Source organism: Falco naumanni, chromosome 7 (genome assembly GCF_017639655.2).
Source record: "Falco naumanni isolate bFalNau1 chromosome 7, bFalNau1.pat, whole genome shotgun sequence".
Taxonomy (NCBI): domain Eukaryota; kingdom Metazoa; phylum Chordata; class Aves; order Falconiformes; family Falconidae; genus Falco; species Falco naumanni.
Window position 1 is genome coordinate 7,092,097 of NC_054060.1, and position 16,736 is coordinate 7,108,832.

Here is a 16,736-nt window from a genome sequence, read left to right on the forward strand (position 1 = left end):
AACCAGAGCATTGTTGTAGTCGTGGTCACTATAGCACATTGTAGTTGGGATACAGTCAAGACATGGCCATAGCACAGGTGATATTTTCTCACACCAGCTGGTATAAGTGGAAAAAAGAGATGAGATTTTGGATCATAAGCCCTTCTTCCTGGAAGAAAGAAGCTGTGGAATTGAGAACACAGCTGAGAACAAGTGCTCTGTGCGTAATTAGGTATGAGTCAACTGAACAGTCTGAGAGGAGCCTGGAGTGTGTTAGTAGTATGGAGGTGATAAGGAAGTTGCCTCCTAAATAAAGTGAGAGATGAATACCATAAACTGAATTAATTCTCTCTCTCTTTCCCCTAGGAAATAACAACTTCAACACTCTTTCTGTATCACAACTGAGATAGATGAGGGGTGTAATTGTGAAGTTGTTTGTATGTTTGAAAACTGCTGCATTTATTTCAGGCGTGAAACAATCTGTGTATGAATACCTAAGGAAAATTCCTTGCAGCCTGCAGCTCTGTACCTATTGGTGTATCAATCACATCAGGGTATGGCCCAAATAAAGTAAGCAAAAAGGGTGTTGTCCCTAGTAACCTATATTCTTTTATCCTCTAACTTCACTACCTGAGCTCAACAATACAATGCCAGTCCCACGTTCCGTTACCATAAATTAAATTCAGTTACCATAAATTTTGAGTAGCAAATCTATGGTCTTTTAAGTTGTTTGCAAACTTTAAGATGTAACTGAAGAATATATTGTTATAGAAATGATCTCTGAATAATTAAAGTGAGCACAAAAATATAGTGCAAGATAGATGCTGTATGTGCTAGAAAAACACTGCTTCCTACCCACTTCTTCCCCAGTTTGAGGGAGGAAATGTCTGTACTGCTGTTCAGTATTACTCACCTCTTTCACCCTTTTTTCTCTGCCAGCAATGTAAGTAGAAATACATGTTTTTGCATAAGCTGCCATTCTGATTCTAATAATCTATTAATAGTCACATTGCAAACTATCCATGGGATTTTGGTGAGTGTTCAGTAAAATAGCTGGTGAGCAGGGCGTGGGGCCAACAAAGTTCCTAAGAATGCACCTTCACAGACATGCGTGCAGTTCTCCTAAATCCTTCTCTCTCCTCTGTATTCAGTGTAGTCCAACCAAGCACTTGAGCAGATACTTAACATTTTAGACAGGGTGAATAGTTCCTTTGAAGTCAACGGGCCGCACATCCTGGTTATAGTTAAGCATGTGCTTCATTGGATGAGGGCCTAAGTAAATAACTAACATTTTTGTTAAACTCATCTGGGCATCCAGTTGTCCTGCATGACAAGTGAGGCATACAGAATCTCTTCTGATGTGCTCTAAGCATGGGGCAGAAGGAATGAGCAGAGTATTTCATCTGTGCAGTCTCTCTACAGCTTATAAAATTGAATGTGTAATGTCAGGCTAAATGTGTTGAACTAGGACATCTGAAGAAGAACTGGAGAAATAATTTGGAGGAAGGATTGTTCAATAGATTCACAGGGTTTTGCAGTCGGAATAGCTGGAGAAGTACAGGTTTGGTTGGGTTAGAAACCAGATTCAGATTTTGTGACAAAGTTCAGTCCAGAGAGCACACTGCTGTACATAAGAGCAGTATTTTTCCTGTCTGATAGGCCAGCAGTGTGCAGTTGTAGTCTTTTTTCCTTCCTTCTTGCTGTGTCTTGCAGCCTTAACCCATCCTGCTTCTGCTGCATAGAGGATGCTGCTTTGCTTGGAAGACTTCTGGCCCAGCAGCCTGATTCCTGCGTCAGGGAAATGAGGTTTTCTTCTCTTGGCTTTGGAAGTGTGTGTGTGTGTGTCCCTGGACCCTCCCCAGACTGTACAGATGGACCAGTGGTAGAGGATATGGGAGCAACAGCATGTCCAGCACAAGCAATAGCGCCAGAAAAAGCAGAAGCTGAATTTTCAGCAGCTGCAGATGTTTTAGGACTAGAAACAGATTCTTTGGGGTCAGCCTCTGAAGAAATCCCTCTGGTTCCAATCTGGCTGTGTTCATTTGAAACACCAGGGCACACTTGCCTTTTGAAACTTCACCTCTAACTGATATTCCTCATAATACTCATTTGTATGCAAAAGTAGATTACCTAGGTGGCAAATATCCCTCCTGTGGGATTTTAGTATTATCTACCTGATTGAGTTCCAGGTAAGAGGCATACTATATCTGTGAAATCAGATGTACCATTGTCCAGCTCTGTAAATAAATGAGACGGTAGGAATAATCTGATGTAGGCCTGAAGGTCTGAGTATAGTTTTGTGGTCTCTATAGTCATCAGACTTCTGTTGTTCACATTCTGGTTTTGAACTTGCAGAAATTCAGATCTCTGGCATGTATGGATAACGTACTTCATATTTTCACGGGCAGCTGACCAGAATAACTTCTGTCTGCAGAATCTGTATCTTACTGATCTTAGAAGCATGTCTCATTTGAAACACATTCCCTGTCTTGTTCTTCTGTCTTTTGCATGTCGGGGGAAATCTTCAGGCATACTGATGTTCTCCCCATCTCCTGGCTGTAGGTGTTTGGGTCATTTACCAGACCAGGTGATGTGTTAGCAGAGCGAAGAATGACACAACACTGATAGGAACAGAATTCAGAGCTGTCGTTAAGCAAAGACTTCTTTTTTTCCTGACTTACTGGTGTAGTAATTCCATTTGCAGCTGGCTCCTCCCGTCCATATTTCTTCAGCATCCCCATTAAATGGGCAAATGAAGCAATGCAATGTGCCTCAAGGAAACTGGGCGCATAGTGCTACTAAATGTATGTATGGATATGGAAAGTTTTTTTTGGCAGGTTTTTGAATGTACCAGTTTCCTCTGTCCTTTAGCTTTATGACTCTGCAGGGTTAAACTGGTCAGAAGATGTCATTTGAAGGATGCTGGGAAGTGGCCATTAAACAGAATACTTCTTATTCATGTTGCACAGTTCAACTACTGTCCTCCTTTCTTACAGGAAGGACTTGAATTGCAGAATGTAGCTTAGCACAGTTAGGTATTTTTTTCCAGTTCGTGTGAGCCAGATGGAAGAGTGACTGTAGGAGGAGTTCTGAGCTCTTCTTTTCTGGCTATTTTTATTGAACAAAACAACTGACTTGTTGTCATTTTTTTTAGAAGAATTGTTTAAGTCTGCTAATGGAGACACTCTACACACTACCGCAAGTGATAACGATTGTGAATTTCACAGTTCCCTAGAAGATGAGAACACATGTCCTGCTTGATTCAGGCAAGGGCTAGATTTGAAGAGTAAAATTACTTCACAGCTACAGGGTGTGATTTCAATATATTATCCAAGACTTCATGTGATAAGGTCAGATCTTGGATTTGAACTGCTCCTCCTGGAGTAAGTTTTATTCCAACATAGCTCTATAAAAGATTCTGCTAACAAAACTGTGTCTCTGTGATAAGAGACCTCTGCACATGCAATGAATATGAAGATATCTTTTTTTATATCCTTGGAATATCATTATAGTATCATTCATGTCAACTTCAAATCATAGATGCAGTCAAGCTCAAAAATGCACCAGAGAGAGACTTGTGATTGAAACCTTTTTAAAAGCAGATCAGTTTCAGAGCCATGATGGGGCCATCTTACCTCACTGGTGTGACTGATGCACAGCTGAGACAGATCTTTCTAAATGGCTTTTCAGTCTTTGGCTCTCCTCTGATTGCCAGAAAAGGACTGCAGAAGTTTCAGTGTACAGGGTTTGTGATGAGGTGGCTGTTTGCCTTAGGAAGAAGACTGAGTCCCACCAAGCTCATTTGTGACTAAAGGTTTTGATGTGCTTTTCTGTTTGGCCACAGATTTTTGAGGTAGAATGTTTACAGTAGGTACAGATGACTTAAAGCCTAGCATTTTGGTACAAGATCTCTGAGTAGAAGGATGGTATTTCTTTGTTTATGACAGTTTAAAAGATGGGCTGAGGAGGTTTCATGCTTGCAGACCCACATGCAGTGAATTGGGCAGCTATGTTCAGTTCTTGCTGACCTGTTTCAAGTCCTTCCCTGACCAGACAGCGTCACAGCACTCTTTACAGACAAGGATTGTTCTACCTCTGTAGGAGAGTCTGAAAGTTGTGTTGGATCATTTACAAGACCATTTATTTCATGCCATGGTGGTAATTTCTCCAGGGAGCTGCCTGAAAGTGCCAGACACCTTTCAGTGTAGAACAGTGCAAGGAGCAAAATTGCTTTGCTTTGTTTGCAGAGCTGGCCAGCCCCTGAAGAAAGATGCTTTTCTAACAGTGGCCTCCTGCCATCTACTAATAGTTCAGCTATCTGTTGTCACAAGAAAAGCATCTGTGTGATTTACCAGTTTATATAACATAATAAGTCCTTAAATAAACCTCCGTCAAGTTGGCTCTGGGAACTCAAGCAAGCGCGCTTGTGCCAGCTCCATCAGGAGACTGTCATTAGTCTTCTTTGGAAAGGCTGGAATGCCAAGGTGTCGAGACACAGTAAGGCTGCAGTGAAAAATGAAAGCTGGGGCTGGTGTGTGGTCGTAGCTTCCGACTTTGTTTTGTTCCTGTCTGATTTTTTAACACTTTGATGGTTGTTACGTTTTTTCTGCACTGAAGCATGGTTAGTTTTCAATATCTGTTTAACAAGATCTGGTAATAGCTCTTGTTTCTCTCCTTCCAAGCCCTTGACAGCTTCATTTGTGTCTTTCAAAGGAGTTTGGTGTGAAGGATTTGGGTTCATCAGCCACAGTCCTGGGCCTTAAATCCCATTTCCTATAAACCCTAGCTTTGTATTTTTCTTCAAGAAAAAAGTATTTTAAATCTTTCTCTAATATTTTCTTTTTCTGTTTATCTTTCTCTAAGTATTTTTAATCTTCCCCCTGCCAAACTCTTAAACTCAAAATCCTACTGGGGACTCAGGCATTTCAAATGATACACTCCAAATGTACTCTTAAGATTCTCTCACTAGCCTCCCCACAGGGTGAGGAAAACCATAATGATAGAGATTATGGTTGCTCAGCTTCCCTTGTGTTAAGGAACTTCTGAAATGTTTTAGCACGTGTGATGCTTTTCTCCAGCTCCTCTTCATAGCGGATTGCATTGGATAGAGGTCTGGTGAAGTTATCTCCTAAAAGTTTAGGTCTAAGTGCTTACTGAAATGTATTCAAACCATTATTTTTCCTCCCACGCTTGTTTTTCTGTCATGAGGAATCTCATTTACAAAATCTCGCATGAAATGTCATCCCTTAGATGGTTGCTGTTTAGTACAGCTCCATGAATCCCTAGTTGATTTGTGGGTGCCAGTGGCATATGTAGTATCTTTTCCAGTCTTGATGAGATTTTGGGAGGCTGAATGAGATGTGGGGGAGTAACAGAGACCAAATTAAGTCTCTTTAACCTCTCTGTGTTGGATTCAAATTATAAAATGGCAAATCTGACTGTAATAAGTTTAGATGAAGCAAATTCACCTAGCTGTTAACCTGGCAAGTCCTGAAATTCTCTCTTCTTCCTTGTCAACATCTATCTCTGTTTAGTCCTGCTTCTTTTTTGTCCTTTTCTATTCTAGAAAAAAACCTGAAGAACTGAGACTTTCTGGGTGTACATGATCAGTTCTGTGTCTCCAGGCAGTGTCCCCATATATCTCCTCCTACCACTTTTGATGGTGCTGATGCATCACAGGGTGTCTGCTCCTTTTTGTTAGTCTCTTGTGAAAATAAGAGGTTCAGTTTTAATCCAGTTGCTGAAGTCTGACACCATAGAGTGAGGCAGTACTATTTTATGTGCTAAATCTTAGGTCTATTAAATTGGACCGTAGTATATAGAGCTGATTCACATAATTGCTTGTAATCTTGCAGTAGTAATCAATGCTGCTATCTGTGTTGTCATCATGTAGACTGCACAGCAGTTTTAAAAAAAAAAAAACAACCAAACCTCAACACCCATGACAGGTGAGTCATTCATCACTGCTTTTTCCCAGCCTAAAGTCTCGAGGCACAGGATACGTTTCACTTCTCTTCTGTTTTTCTTTCTAGGACAGATTTCTGCGTACACAAAGACGAGCCTTGTGACACTGTGGGTAAGTCAAAGAAGTAGGAGAGAGAATTTTGATAGCCAGCTCTATGCTAAGAGGAGCTTTCTGGGCAATCTTTCATACTCTGGTTTGCTGTAATGTTGCTTTTACTATTCTGTATAACTCTGTAATGCAAATATGGTTTAGTTGAGGAGGGTATGAACTACAAATAAGCCATTAAATATTAACCCCTTCTAGGCACTGGAGGTCTCTGAGTTCAGGAAGTAATCTTAAGTATTTCTAGTGCTTTGGATCGGATGTAGAATTAGACAAATGGAGGTTAAGAAACTCTTTTGGTGGGTCTGTGTAATGCTATTTTCAGTGCTCTCTCACCTAAAACCAAGAATTTGCTAAGTAATGAATGTATTTCCCATTGTAAGAATCTGTGTAACGCTCCTAGATCAAACTGGCACTCAGACACCAGAGAAGAATACCTCATTGTAGGAAAGCCAAGTTAAATCTTCTTTTCTACCTCCTACTCCTCCTACTTCCTAACCACCTTTAATCTTATCCAAACCCTGGATACACAGGGTCCTTACATCCCACACATTAAATACTTTGTTTATTTATTTATTTAACTGAGGTAGCAGTAACTTTCACTGTATCTGTTCTCCTGGTATTATTTTTTTTCAATCACCACAGCAGCAGCAGTGTTTGGAGGCATAGCTCAACATCCTCTCTATGATGATTGCATGATTTTTTTAGACTTGCCTCAATTTCAAGTGGCCCCTTACCCTACATTCTATGTAAACTTGGAATGGATCTTGATTTTCTGCTGATCTTACACCCCAGTGTTCACTGCAGTATCAGAGAGACGCTTGCGGACCTAGGGGTTGCTGTGCCTGCAATAGCAGGTGATGAAAAGCATAGGGAAAAGTGCCTTCAGCAGGAGCTCTGAAACTATCTACAGAAGTCTCATGTCAGAATGCAGGCTCTTCCCTCTCTGTGTTGTGAAGACTGATCAGGTGAAAGGAGGACGTACACAGCTGAAAAATACACACATTTTCTTTTCAAGCATGAGCAAGGACTGGCCTCTACACCCAAGTTTTCTTTCCAGTTGAAATCCCTCACAATGCATTTATTCTGTGTCCAATGGAAAACATGCTTCCACACATGAAGGTTTTTATACTGTGTATCTGCATCTGGAGATGGCTGTGGTAAGATACAATAAAGAAGTAAAACAAACAAAAATCCAAAACCAAAACTGAACAAAAAGAGAAGCTGATGGAAGACACATGCTGACTAAGGTCAGACCTCTTTCCATTTTTAAAGATAGTATTGCTGAATATATCTATTCAGGGAATTATATTACCATAGACAGCATGACTAAGGAAATATTTTAATGACTTCTTTTCTGTTCTTACAATACCCAAGTACTTTCTTGTGCTTGTACTGTGACTTGCAGCTGGCTGTGGCTGCACTGGAGAAAGTGGAAGATCAGAGCAATAAAGACTAAAATAATTTGTTACTCTTTCCAGCATAGTTTTTCCAAGACATTTAGAAGGTGGCTGTTCCTGGGACAAAACCAGTCTGGCCACTATGCTTTCTTCAATCCTACTTTTCCTTCCTTCTCCACTGACAGTTTCATTATGTGGCAGCAAAGCACTAGCATCTTAGCTTACACATTTTCTATGCCCCACTGTTCCTATTGTCTGAATTCGGAGGCAGTGTGCCTTATCCCTGAGTACAGATGAAATCCTCCGTCATATGATATGATCTTTTCTTAAATACTGTTGAAATAAGCAAATATTTTGATAACATCAGTTTTCAAGCATTGTTGCCTGTACCCATATTGGTGAGTTACTGCAGTCGTTTCAGATCATCTACAATTTAGGCCCTTGTCTTTGTGTTGTGTATACTGGCAGCATATTTTGAAAGTTTTCTTCAAAACCATAAACCGAGGAACTATTCTGGTAGGGCTGCAATGTGAATGAAGTCTGCCCAAGTTATACTGCACTCTGATATCTCATCTGTCCCTGCCTTGAGAAATACTTCTTATGCTTAGTGGCTGGAGGTAGAGCCTGAAGAAGATAACTGATTCCTCTGGTCATCAGCTTGTTAAGGAGTAATGCAATGGTGCAATATGAAGTCCAAACACTGGATTTTGATGGATACCTATCCATAAAACAGATATTTCATGTTTCTGAGTCCTTATGTGTGTTCTAAGCCCACAGGATAGTATCTGATAATTAGGGACAATGTGTCTGACACCCGGAATATATCATATACTTGTGATTTATATAGTGATCATTGTCTCTCCTTTAGTGGATGAATATAGCACTGTATTAGCTTCATTCCCCTTTCTCTGCCAAAGATACTGTATTGCTGATATAAATATGTGATTTTTCTTTAGTGATGAAAATTAGCCCATATGTAATCCATTCATATTACAGATGTTAGACCAGAAGGGAATTTGGCCTTGTTGTGTCATTTGCGTATGTGTCACAGCAGAGGAAGAATAAATTAAGGAATGTACTGCCGTGGCGTACAACTGGTTTGAGAAAATGGTTGGTGTTGGTAGTACTAAATTTTAGCTGTGTGAAAGATTTTCCAGCCTTCCTCCTTCGTCAGAATAGGGAAAAATAAGTGTCAGTTGTAAAGAAGTAGGTTTTTAAACAGCCACCATTCCGTGCCCTGTATATATACATGGGTTATATAAGTAGCAATGTAGCACAGTATTTACTTGGGCTTAATATGAGTGCAACATTCAAAGTAGGCTGATGCCCACTGGTATACCATGCTGGCTTTTGAATTATGTTGATGATTCGGCCCTCTCTGTTGTTGCCAGATTCCTGTTCCTCACTCCAGCTCCCAGAGAGCCCACTCCAAATCAGTAAGATCGTTCGCAAAAGGAAGAAGCTGTTCCAAAGAGTGACATCGCATTTGGTCTTGGTGGTGCTGAGGTTATAGCACTCCCCCAGGTTCTCTAGAACAGCAACTTGCTCTCATTTCTTGTCTTATGCTTTACTATTGTATTTGAAGAACATGGCCTCAGCAGAGGCATGTGTTTTTATACCTGCTTATGGATGAAGCTGGCCATTGCAATGTGGTGCACTGCCATCCTGTAAAGGAAGAAACATCTTTCTGTTGAGCGGGCACTCTCCTAAACTAGGAGGCTGAGGCTACTGCTCTATATAAGGCAGAGAATCTGGACTCTAGACTCCTGATTTCTATTCCCAGCTCTGGCATTGACTCATTGTGTGACATTTGGCAAGTCACATTCGGAATGCTTCTGTCTACCTCTATGAAATGAGGATTTTGAGTGCAAAGCTACAGGAGATTGCATGGCTTAAGAAGTTCTCGTATAACACAGCGTGATGTCCTTGAGTATATGATGCAATACCAGTCCAGAATCAAATGTTGCTTAGTCACGTTTAAGAGACTATAAAGAATCTATTAGATTATGCGTATTGGAATAATAGGACTCAGAGCGCTGTAAGTAATGGGTTTTTTAGTAACAGTGCCTTGATTTTCTTTAAATTGTGAGAAATATGGAAGTAAAACTTTCACTAGTGGAAGTACTGAGGCCCAGCTGTTGTTCGGAAGTGGGATTATGAAGTTTAAATGGCTTATAAGAGGTGATCATTTGTGCTCAAAAAGATTCATATTGAAAAACCTGTCTGGAATCTTTGCCTGCCATGCAGACACAGAGAGAAAACAGCAGCAGGAGGTTTGTATTTGTATTCTGGCAGGGGCCCCTCACTGAAACCGGTTGCTCTGGGGACTTCGTTCAAATTTTCTTGGCCCAGCTGCCAAGGTAGTGTGGAAGGTTACATAATGGCTGAAACAAGCTAAAAAATGGTGAAAATATGTAGGTATGTCTTTGTGGGGTGATACCCCACTGGCTGTGTCAAGAAACAGAACCACATTTGTTTAAGAAATAGATTGCTAATGCTCATTGCCTGACTTGCCTTGTGTAAGTTAGCCCTAAGAATGAATGAATTCAAAAGGAGGCGGACAGAAGGAAAACAACATGCCTGTGTGCATTTGCAACAATTGTGTTTCAACTGCCCCAGGTGCAGGACCTCTGATAAAACTGTAATTTGAGCAGGGAAGGTTTGCTTTGTGCCACACAGCCTTGTCACACACCCGTCAAAAAGTTTGCAGTCTGCTGCTGCTTCAGACTCATCTCTCGTGATGTGACTCTAACCAGATCTGCCGTTTCCTGCAGAAAAATCTTTGTTCCAATTGAACTGCCTCTAAGCCAGCCAAATTGAGAGTTTAATGTCTAGCTATTAATATCAGGCTGCAGCTTGGAGCCTTGCACGTTGTCAGAATCCAACCTTTCTGTGACATAAGCAGATTGAGAATGCCCCTTTCGTTCAATATTTCCACTGCTAGTGCCAAATAAGCAGCTTTACGGTTAGTTAGGAATGATCCTGCATATTTCAAGGCAAAGCTTGGCCTTGATTTCTCAGTGTACATGTTACCCCAGATCCAAGCTGAAGCTTCCCTGTATTCAGCTAATAATAAAAATGGGGGCAGTGTGGAATTGGGAAATGGAAAATGAGAATGTGTCTTAAATATCCTTAAATTGCCCTGGTTAAAAATGTCTTTACCTCTGCTGCAGTCACATGTGCTTTTCTGTGGCTTGATGTCGGGGAAAAGAAAGCAGAGTGAAGTGTATATACTGCAGATGGGCAGGTTTAGTTGAAGGAATAGCTGCCTGGAGAAAACTGAATATCAGAGCGGAGATGATTGAGAAACATACTTTTCCAGACTGTTTCCACAAGTGAATCAATGTTTTGTGAAAAACATTCCCATCTCCTGGCTGGCTTTAATTAAAGGCCTTAAAGATAACTTACTGAGAGTCCTGAAGTTTATAAATCCTTCCATAATCTGTAATCTTTTTCTTGAGTCTTCCAAACACTGATATGTGGCTGAGGAAACTGGGTTTTGGTTTTGCCACTGCACTGCTGGGTGACTGCACAGATGACAGCCTTCTGCTGTACCAGTGCATTCATATCTTAGTCCTTTCTTTCTTTCAAAAGTGTGTAGAGAGCTATGGGTGAAAAGTGCTATCCTAAGAGAGCTTCTTATTATGGTGCTGTTAGCCAGTTTCCCTCCCTTTGAAGGTACGCTGCTTTCTTCTTATGAATTTATTACAGTAAAGTGTTTCAAAATATGCACAGGTTTTGCAAACAAGACATTTGGTCTGTGTTGCCAAGTAGTTTTCAGCAGTTTTTTATTCCATGTAAAACACCTGAATAAAGGATTGCACATTTTTACCTTTTCCTTGGCCATTTGCTTGCACAATCAGGTGGCCTTCTGTCCACAGCAAGTAACAGGTCAGTCCTCCCTGTACTGTTCATTTAAATCTTCTTCCATATGCAATAATGGTTCCAGTCTCATAGCAGTGTCACAACAGAGAATTAATCCCCAAGGAAAGGGAAAAGACTAGCTGGTTTGCTGTGAGTGGAAAAGAAAAGGAATTCTCACATTAAAAACATTTTCCATAGTGGTTCGTGTTGAATGTTTCTGTATATTCCAGGGCGGGTTTTTATTTGATGCCAGAATAAATAGAAATACCTGCTGCTTAAAACAATTCATTAGAGAAGCAGTGCCTGGCGTTAGCAAAAGCCTTGCTGGGACTGTCCTTTGGACCAAAATTGAACGCACTTTAAGGCATAAAAATGAACATACTGTAGGTTAAAACGTCCCTTAAAGAAACACTATCAAGCTGATTTGGTGTTTGTGAAAGAAGGGGAGCTCTCAGCACTGCGAATTCTTATGTCACTTGTGGCTGTGTAGGCAATGGAGAGTGAGGCTGCTGGCTTTATGAAACCAACAGGAGCTGTGGTACAGTGCAGTGGAAGACTTTTTCCCTTGCCTTTTGGTTGCTAGGGAATAAATGCTTGGCTGCACAACCCAGACAGTGCAGAACTGTGCTATTGGGCATATTCATCACTACCATCTCTCAGGCCCCACCCTACCCACAACGGCCTTCCAATTTCTTTTCACCAGCTAGCAATCTCTCCTTTTCCAAATTCCCACTAAAAATTTGTGTGCCAAGTGAGTGTAATATAAGATTGCATAAATTTTAATAGAAGCACTGGGATGAGCACAGCCACTCAAGTAATCAGGAATTGCTGCTGCCGTAACCCTTGCTCTTCCTCACTTGGGTGTCCTGTGTGGGCTTTTCCTTCTTTCTTGTTTCAGGGACATGGCTTCAGACGGGCTGCTTCACATGTGCACAGCTGTTTGCAGACTCACAGCTAAAAACTAGAGGAAAATCCTTCTTACACTGGAGTCAGTGAGAGTTGTGTTAGTGATTTCCTTAGAGTCAGGATCCTAGTCATGTTCTTATATGTTGTCTGAGACATGCAACCCTCCTTTGAACCTCTGTCAAAAAACTGGCTGAGGCTTTTTCTAGAGAGACAACTTGGTTTGCGGTGCTCGAAACACCTTTGGAAAGCCTGATATCCTGAAGATGGTCCTTTGTACCTTCTAAAAATCAGTTGACATATCTATTAAGATGTCTATTTGAGCATTCAAAATCGCTGACATATTGTTTCTCTGCAAGACTTTTAAATAGTTTGTGAGAGCCAGAAAATGAAACCCAGTAGAAATCACAGTGAAGCTGACCAGTCTGCTTTTGGAAAGGCAAGTAAAACAAAATGCAAAGGCCATATATACACAATCTATTCCCTCTGCCCAGTCTGTAAAAAATAAAAAAGCTAGGCACGCCAGTTTTAACAGACTACTTATTTATTATTAAATACATCAACTTTCTCATTGATTTAGATGAAAACTTAAAATGTCTGCAGTGTAGTTGGTTGAGTGAATTGCCAGTATTATTTTTATAGAGGCTTATTTTCTGTTTCAATTGTTACAGTAAGTAAAGTATTTGCATTTCATTTGCCTTTGGGTTTGTTTTGCAGCTCAGTAGTCATGTTTAGGTTTGTCTTTATTCATTCCATATACTAAGGGCAGTGGTGGATTCTTGGTCTCCGTAGCTGAGAAATTACTGTCTTTCTGGAAAAGATGCAGTAGCCAAACACAAGATACTGTCCTTAGTTTGGAGTTTATATAGTCCCATTGCAAGGTCTTTTTGTAGAAAAGAGGTGATTGATCAGTCTCTTCTGTTCTTGAAATTTATTAGTTTGTGAGTGCTGTCAACTGAATTTCTAGTTATCTCCACTTTTTTCTTCATCTTCTCAGCTGTTTTGTGTCTTGGGGCAAGAATGAAAATGAAAGCATTTAGTGGAGGGAGGGTTAGCGACAGATTTTCTGTATGTTTGTCTTTGTTCCCTCTTCCGTGTGTTTCCAGTCCCCAGCTCTGAAGTATCACAGACCCTCATTTGCTCTCATGACTAACCTCTTTCCCTTGCCTTTTTGCCAAGGGTCTATTTCTCTTTGGTGGTAGTTCAGAGCTCTTAGAAGCTCTTGCTCAATTTTGTTCCTTCATCTTCTCTTTGTTCAGCTGGGCCTGGACACCAAGAGGCTGCTCTCCCCAGAGAGGCCTGGATGGTCTGTCTTCTGTCATGCTAACCGCATGGCTTGCCCACTGAGGTCATGGAATTTCACTACGTTTACTACACTTTGTTCTTTGCAAACCTCCAGCAGTTCTTTATTAGTTCTCCTCCATACATCATTCTCCTTTTGTAGCCCTGAAATGTGTTTCAAGCACTTTTATTTTCCAATTATTTATCTGTCTGTCTTCTTAGTAAGCACCCATTCCATGAGATAAAACAATAGGCTTCACAATGGTGGTGTCTATTTGCTAGCTGTTGTATGTTTGTTGTATGAAGCCAACTTATTCTCAGTAATCTGGAGCTAAACACTGTCAGCAGGGAGGGATAGCACACTTCCTGCTCTGTACCTGGGCCTGCATTTCCTCCACCATCAAACTGCTGTTGGTAGTTAATGCTCATAGATATTTAAGCTAGCTTGCTGAAATATGTACATAGTCTGTCAGCTGTAAGACAGCGTGCCCTAAATCTTCTCACCAGCTTACCACCCTGCTTTTGTTTGTTAGTGTATCTTTGCTGATCTTAAATCTTGCTTTTCCTCTTGCTCACTCAAACCCTCCAGTCAGACTTTACGATAGAGCATTTGTCTTCCTTATTATGGCTTACCCCAAAGTTGGTGCAGGACATTTAAGCTTGGCTTGCAAACTTTACCTTCTCCCATGGTTCATGGTAATGTGTTTTGGTAAATACAAGAGAACAACTGTCTGAAATACTGTGGAAATGAACCATGGTGTTCCTTTACCAGGCAATATATTTCTGAGTAGATAACCTTCAGGCCATCACATCTTGTCGTTGTACAAGGTGGGTGCTGATTACTATTTGAATGAAAGATATCTTCAGAAAACTCACTGGCTACAAGAATTGTGTTATGGTACTTTCCCATCGGGCATTTAGGACTCTGAACCAAATCCTAGTCTAATGTCAGGTCGGTGTGTAACTAAGCTCCTTTCTGTTGCCTTTATTAAAAGGAGTATGTCATGAGGGAATATATTTGCCATGACTTTGTTGATAGTTATTCTGATACTCTGACTTTTTCCTTTCATTTCAGTTCCATGTCATAACTCACTTTATGTGCTAAATTATTGTGCAGTTTGACTGGTACGGGTGCAAACATGTACTGCATTCCACTCCAGGGCCATTTATGTCTCTGTGAAATTATATAGACATGTACACAAAGCACCTGGGAATTTCAGTCTCCTAGCTTAAAGGGCAGATACCTGCACAAGGTGTTCTCTTCCCCATTTTTTTACCCCTCACCCCCTTCCGATGTCTCAGGCTTTGACGTGCAATCATTGTTGGGAAAAGGACTTGTTATTACTGATTAATGAACAGTTTCTAATGAATTTACATGATAGGGTCTGTCGGAAGCAAATCAGTAAATTTGCCTGCTAGCATGAAGTAAAAAACAATCAGAAATGTGATTTGTTAATGGTTCTTTTTCTCTCGTGCAACAGACAGGTCTTACAGTTTTGTTTCGCCTGAATATACTATGCTAGAACATCTGAATTACAGGTTTATCTCCTAGGCAGTTTTCTGCCTTGATTGTTTTCTAAATTAGAGATGATTTGTGGGACACTGCCTAAGAACCAAGGCTTTGCTTATGGCTAAATACCATCTAATCATGATTTAAAGAAATCTCTGGTGTTTATCTCTGAATGTGGTCATTGTGTTTGCAAACAGACAAGCTGAAAGCAGAAGCCTAATTGATGTCCAGCTAAGCACACCCTGCCAAACAACTGTCAAGAAAAGCTCTGGAACTGCTCCTTGCTACTGTGTGTGTGAAGCTGAGAAGCCTTTGAGGCAGGCATGCACAGAACAATCCCATTGTATTAGGTCTGTGGACAGACCATTTCTTCTGACAGATCATTTTGGGGTATTTCTGCTGTTGTCTCTTGCCTCATCCATGTAAACGGAGACTTGCAGATTTTACATGTTTTCTGCGCTGCTTCACAAGCTTCACACACCAGCTCCATCACTTCCCTTGCTGAGGTTTTGTTTCTCTGGGGGATTCTTGCAAGAATGAACATAAAACAAATAAAATCATCTCTTCTGCTTTCGTAGTGCATCCTGCTTCCTCATTTCTCTTTTATAACATAAGGCTGTAGAAAAAGAATAATGTTTGGTTTCTACAGTGTCAAACCTGCTGTCAGTACGCTGTAAATAACCCATCGCTTGCTATTGTCATCTGTGCTAGAAATGCCAATCCAAGATTCTCTGCAGCAGAAAGCAGGATTTTCTGCTATGACATGCTTCAGACCAGGTGGACAGGGAAAGCATGGGAGTCAAAAGCATTTGCTCATTGTTTCTTATCAAAGAGCAGGGAACAAATTCTGCACATCCTGACTTCCAGTCCAGTGCCTTACCCATTAATTCATGGTGTCTCCCTGATAGACCTGTGCCATTAAACAGTACGTTGAGGGGTTTTTCAATATTTTCTTTTTTTATTTGTAAAAAATAATTTCTTAAGAGGAGAAGGAAATTAATTTGTAAATAGGGCTTTTCGTCAGTAATGTTAAAAGCTTTTTACCAAAGAGATCAGAACTGTTGTTATCCCCATTGTACTGAGTGAGGAAATGAAGCCTAAAGATGTGAAGGGACATGCCAAAGGACAGAGCTGGCTGGGGGCAAAGCCACAGCTCTTGAATCTCAGTCCAGGCCCCTCAGCTGGAGGTAATGCTACCTCTTCTTAGGACTTCCCAGTGGAAGCTCATCTTCTTTGGGCAGCAGCCAGTTCTTCAGGTCAGTAAAATAATGATTCAAACCTTCAACAGGCCAAAGGTTTGTGTTTCTTCCTTCCATGGCTTGGGTCTTTATTTTTACCTGTTTACACGTTGCAGCCTAGTCACTTTGCTGCAGACTGCAGCCACATATTGTTTAAGAAAGCTGACACGTTTATAATTGAGAAAACACTGAGATTTTTCTTCCCCTCCTGTCAGACATAGATGGCTTTTATCCAGTTGACTGCTTTATGGTGCCTTTATCCTTTGCTGGCTTGAAAACATTTCAGATAGTTTCTATTGTTTTATAGACCCTGTAGCTAAAAAACCAAGCTGTGTAAAAACATCTGTACATAGCTGTGCAATAGGCTACAGACGTGTAGAGTAATAAGGCATGATTGCATTCATTGTAGCATTTGCTCCACTGGATAATCAAATAGAAGCATTCCAATTGCACACAGGATATGTAAGAGTAAAGGAAGGAAATGAAGGACAGTT

General features: G+C 40.7%; 1 protein-coding gene across 1 annotated transcript in view; it reads left to right on the forward strand.

Annotated features, from left to right (window-relative positions):
* The window catches only part of ADAMTS17 (ADAM metallopeptidase with thrombospondin type 1 motif 17), a 192,426-nt gene that overhangs the window by 40,018 nt on the left and 135,672 nt on the right, over window positions 1–16,736 (forward strand). The window contains exon 7 of the mRNA XM_040602291.1: window positions 6,012–6,055. Coding sequence (XP_040458225.1) covers window positions 6,012–6,055 — 44 coding nt within the window. The remainder of the gene's footprint in view (window positions 1–6,011; window positions 6,056–16,736) is intronic.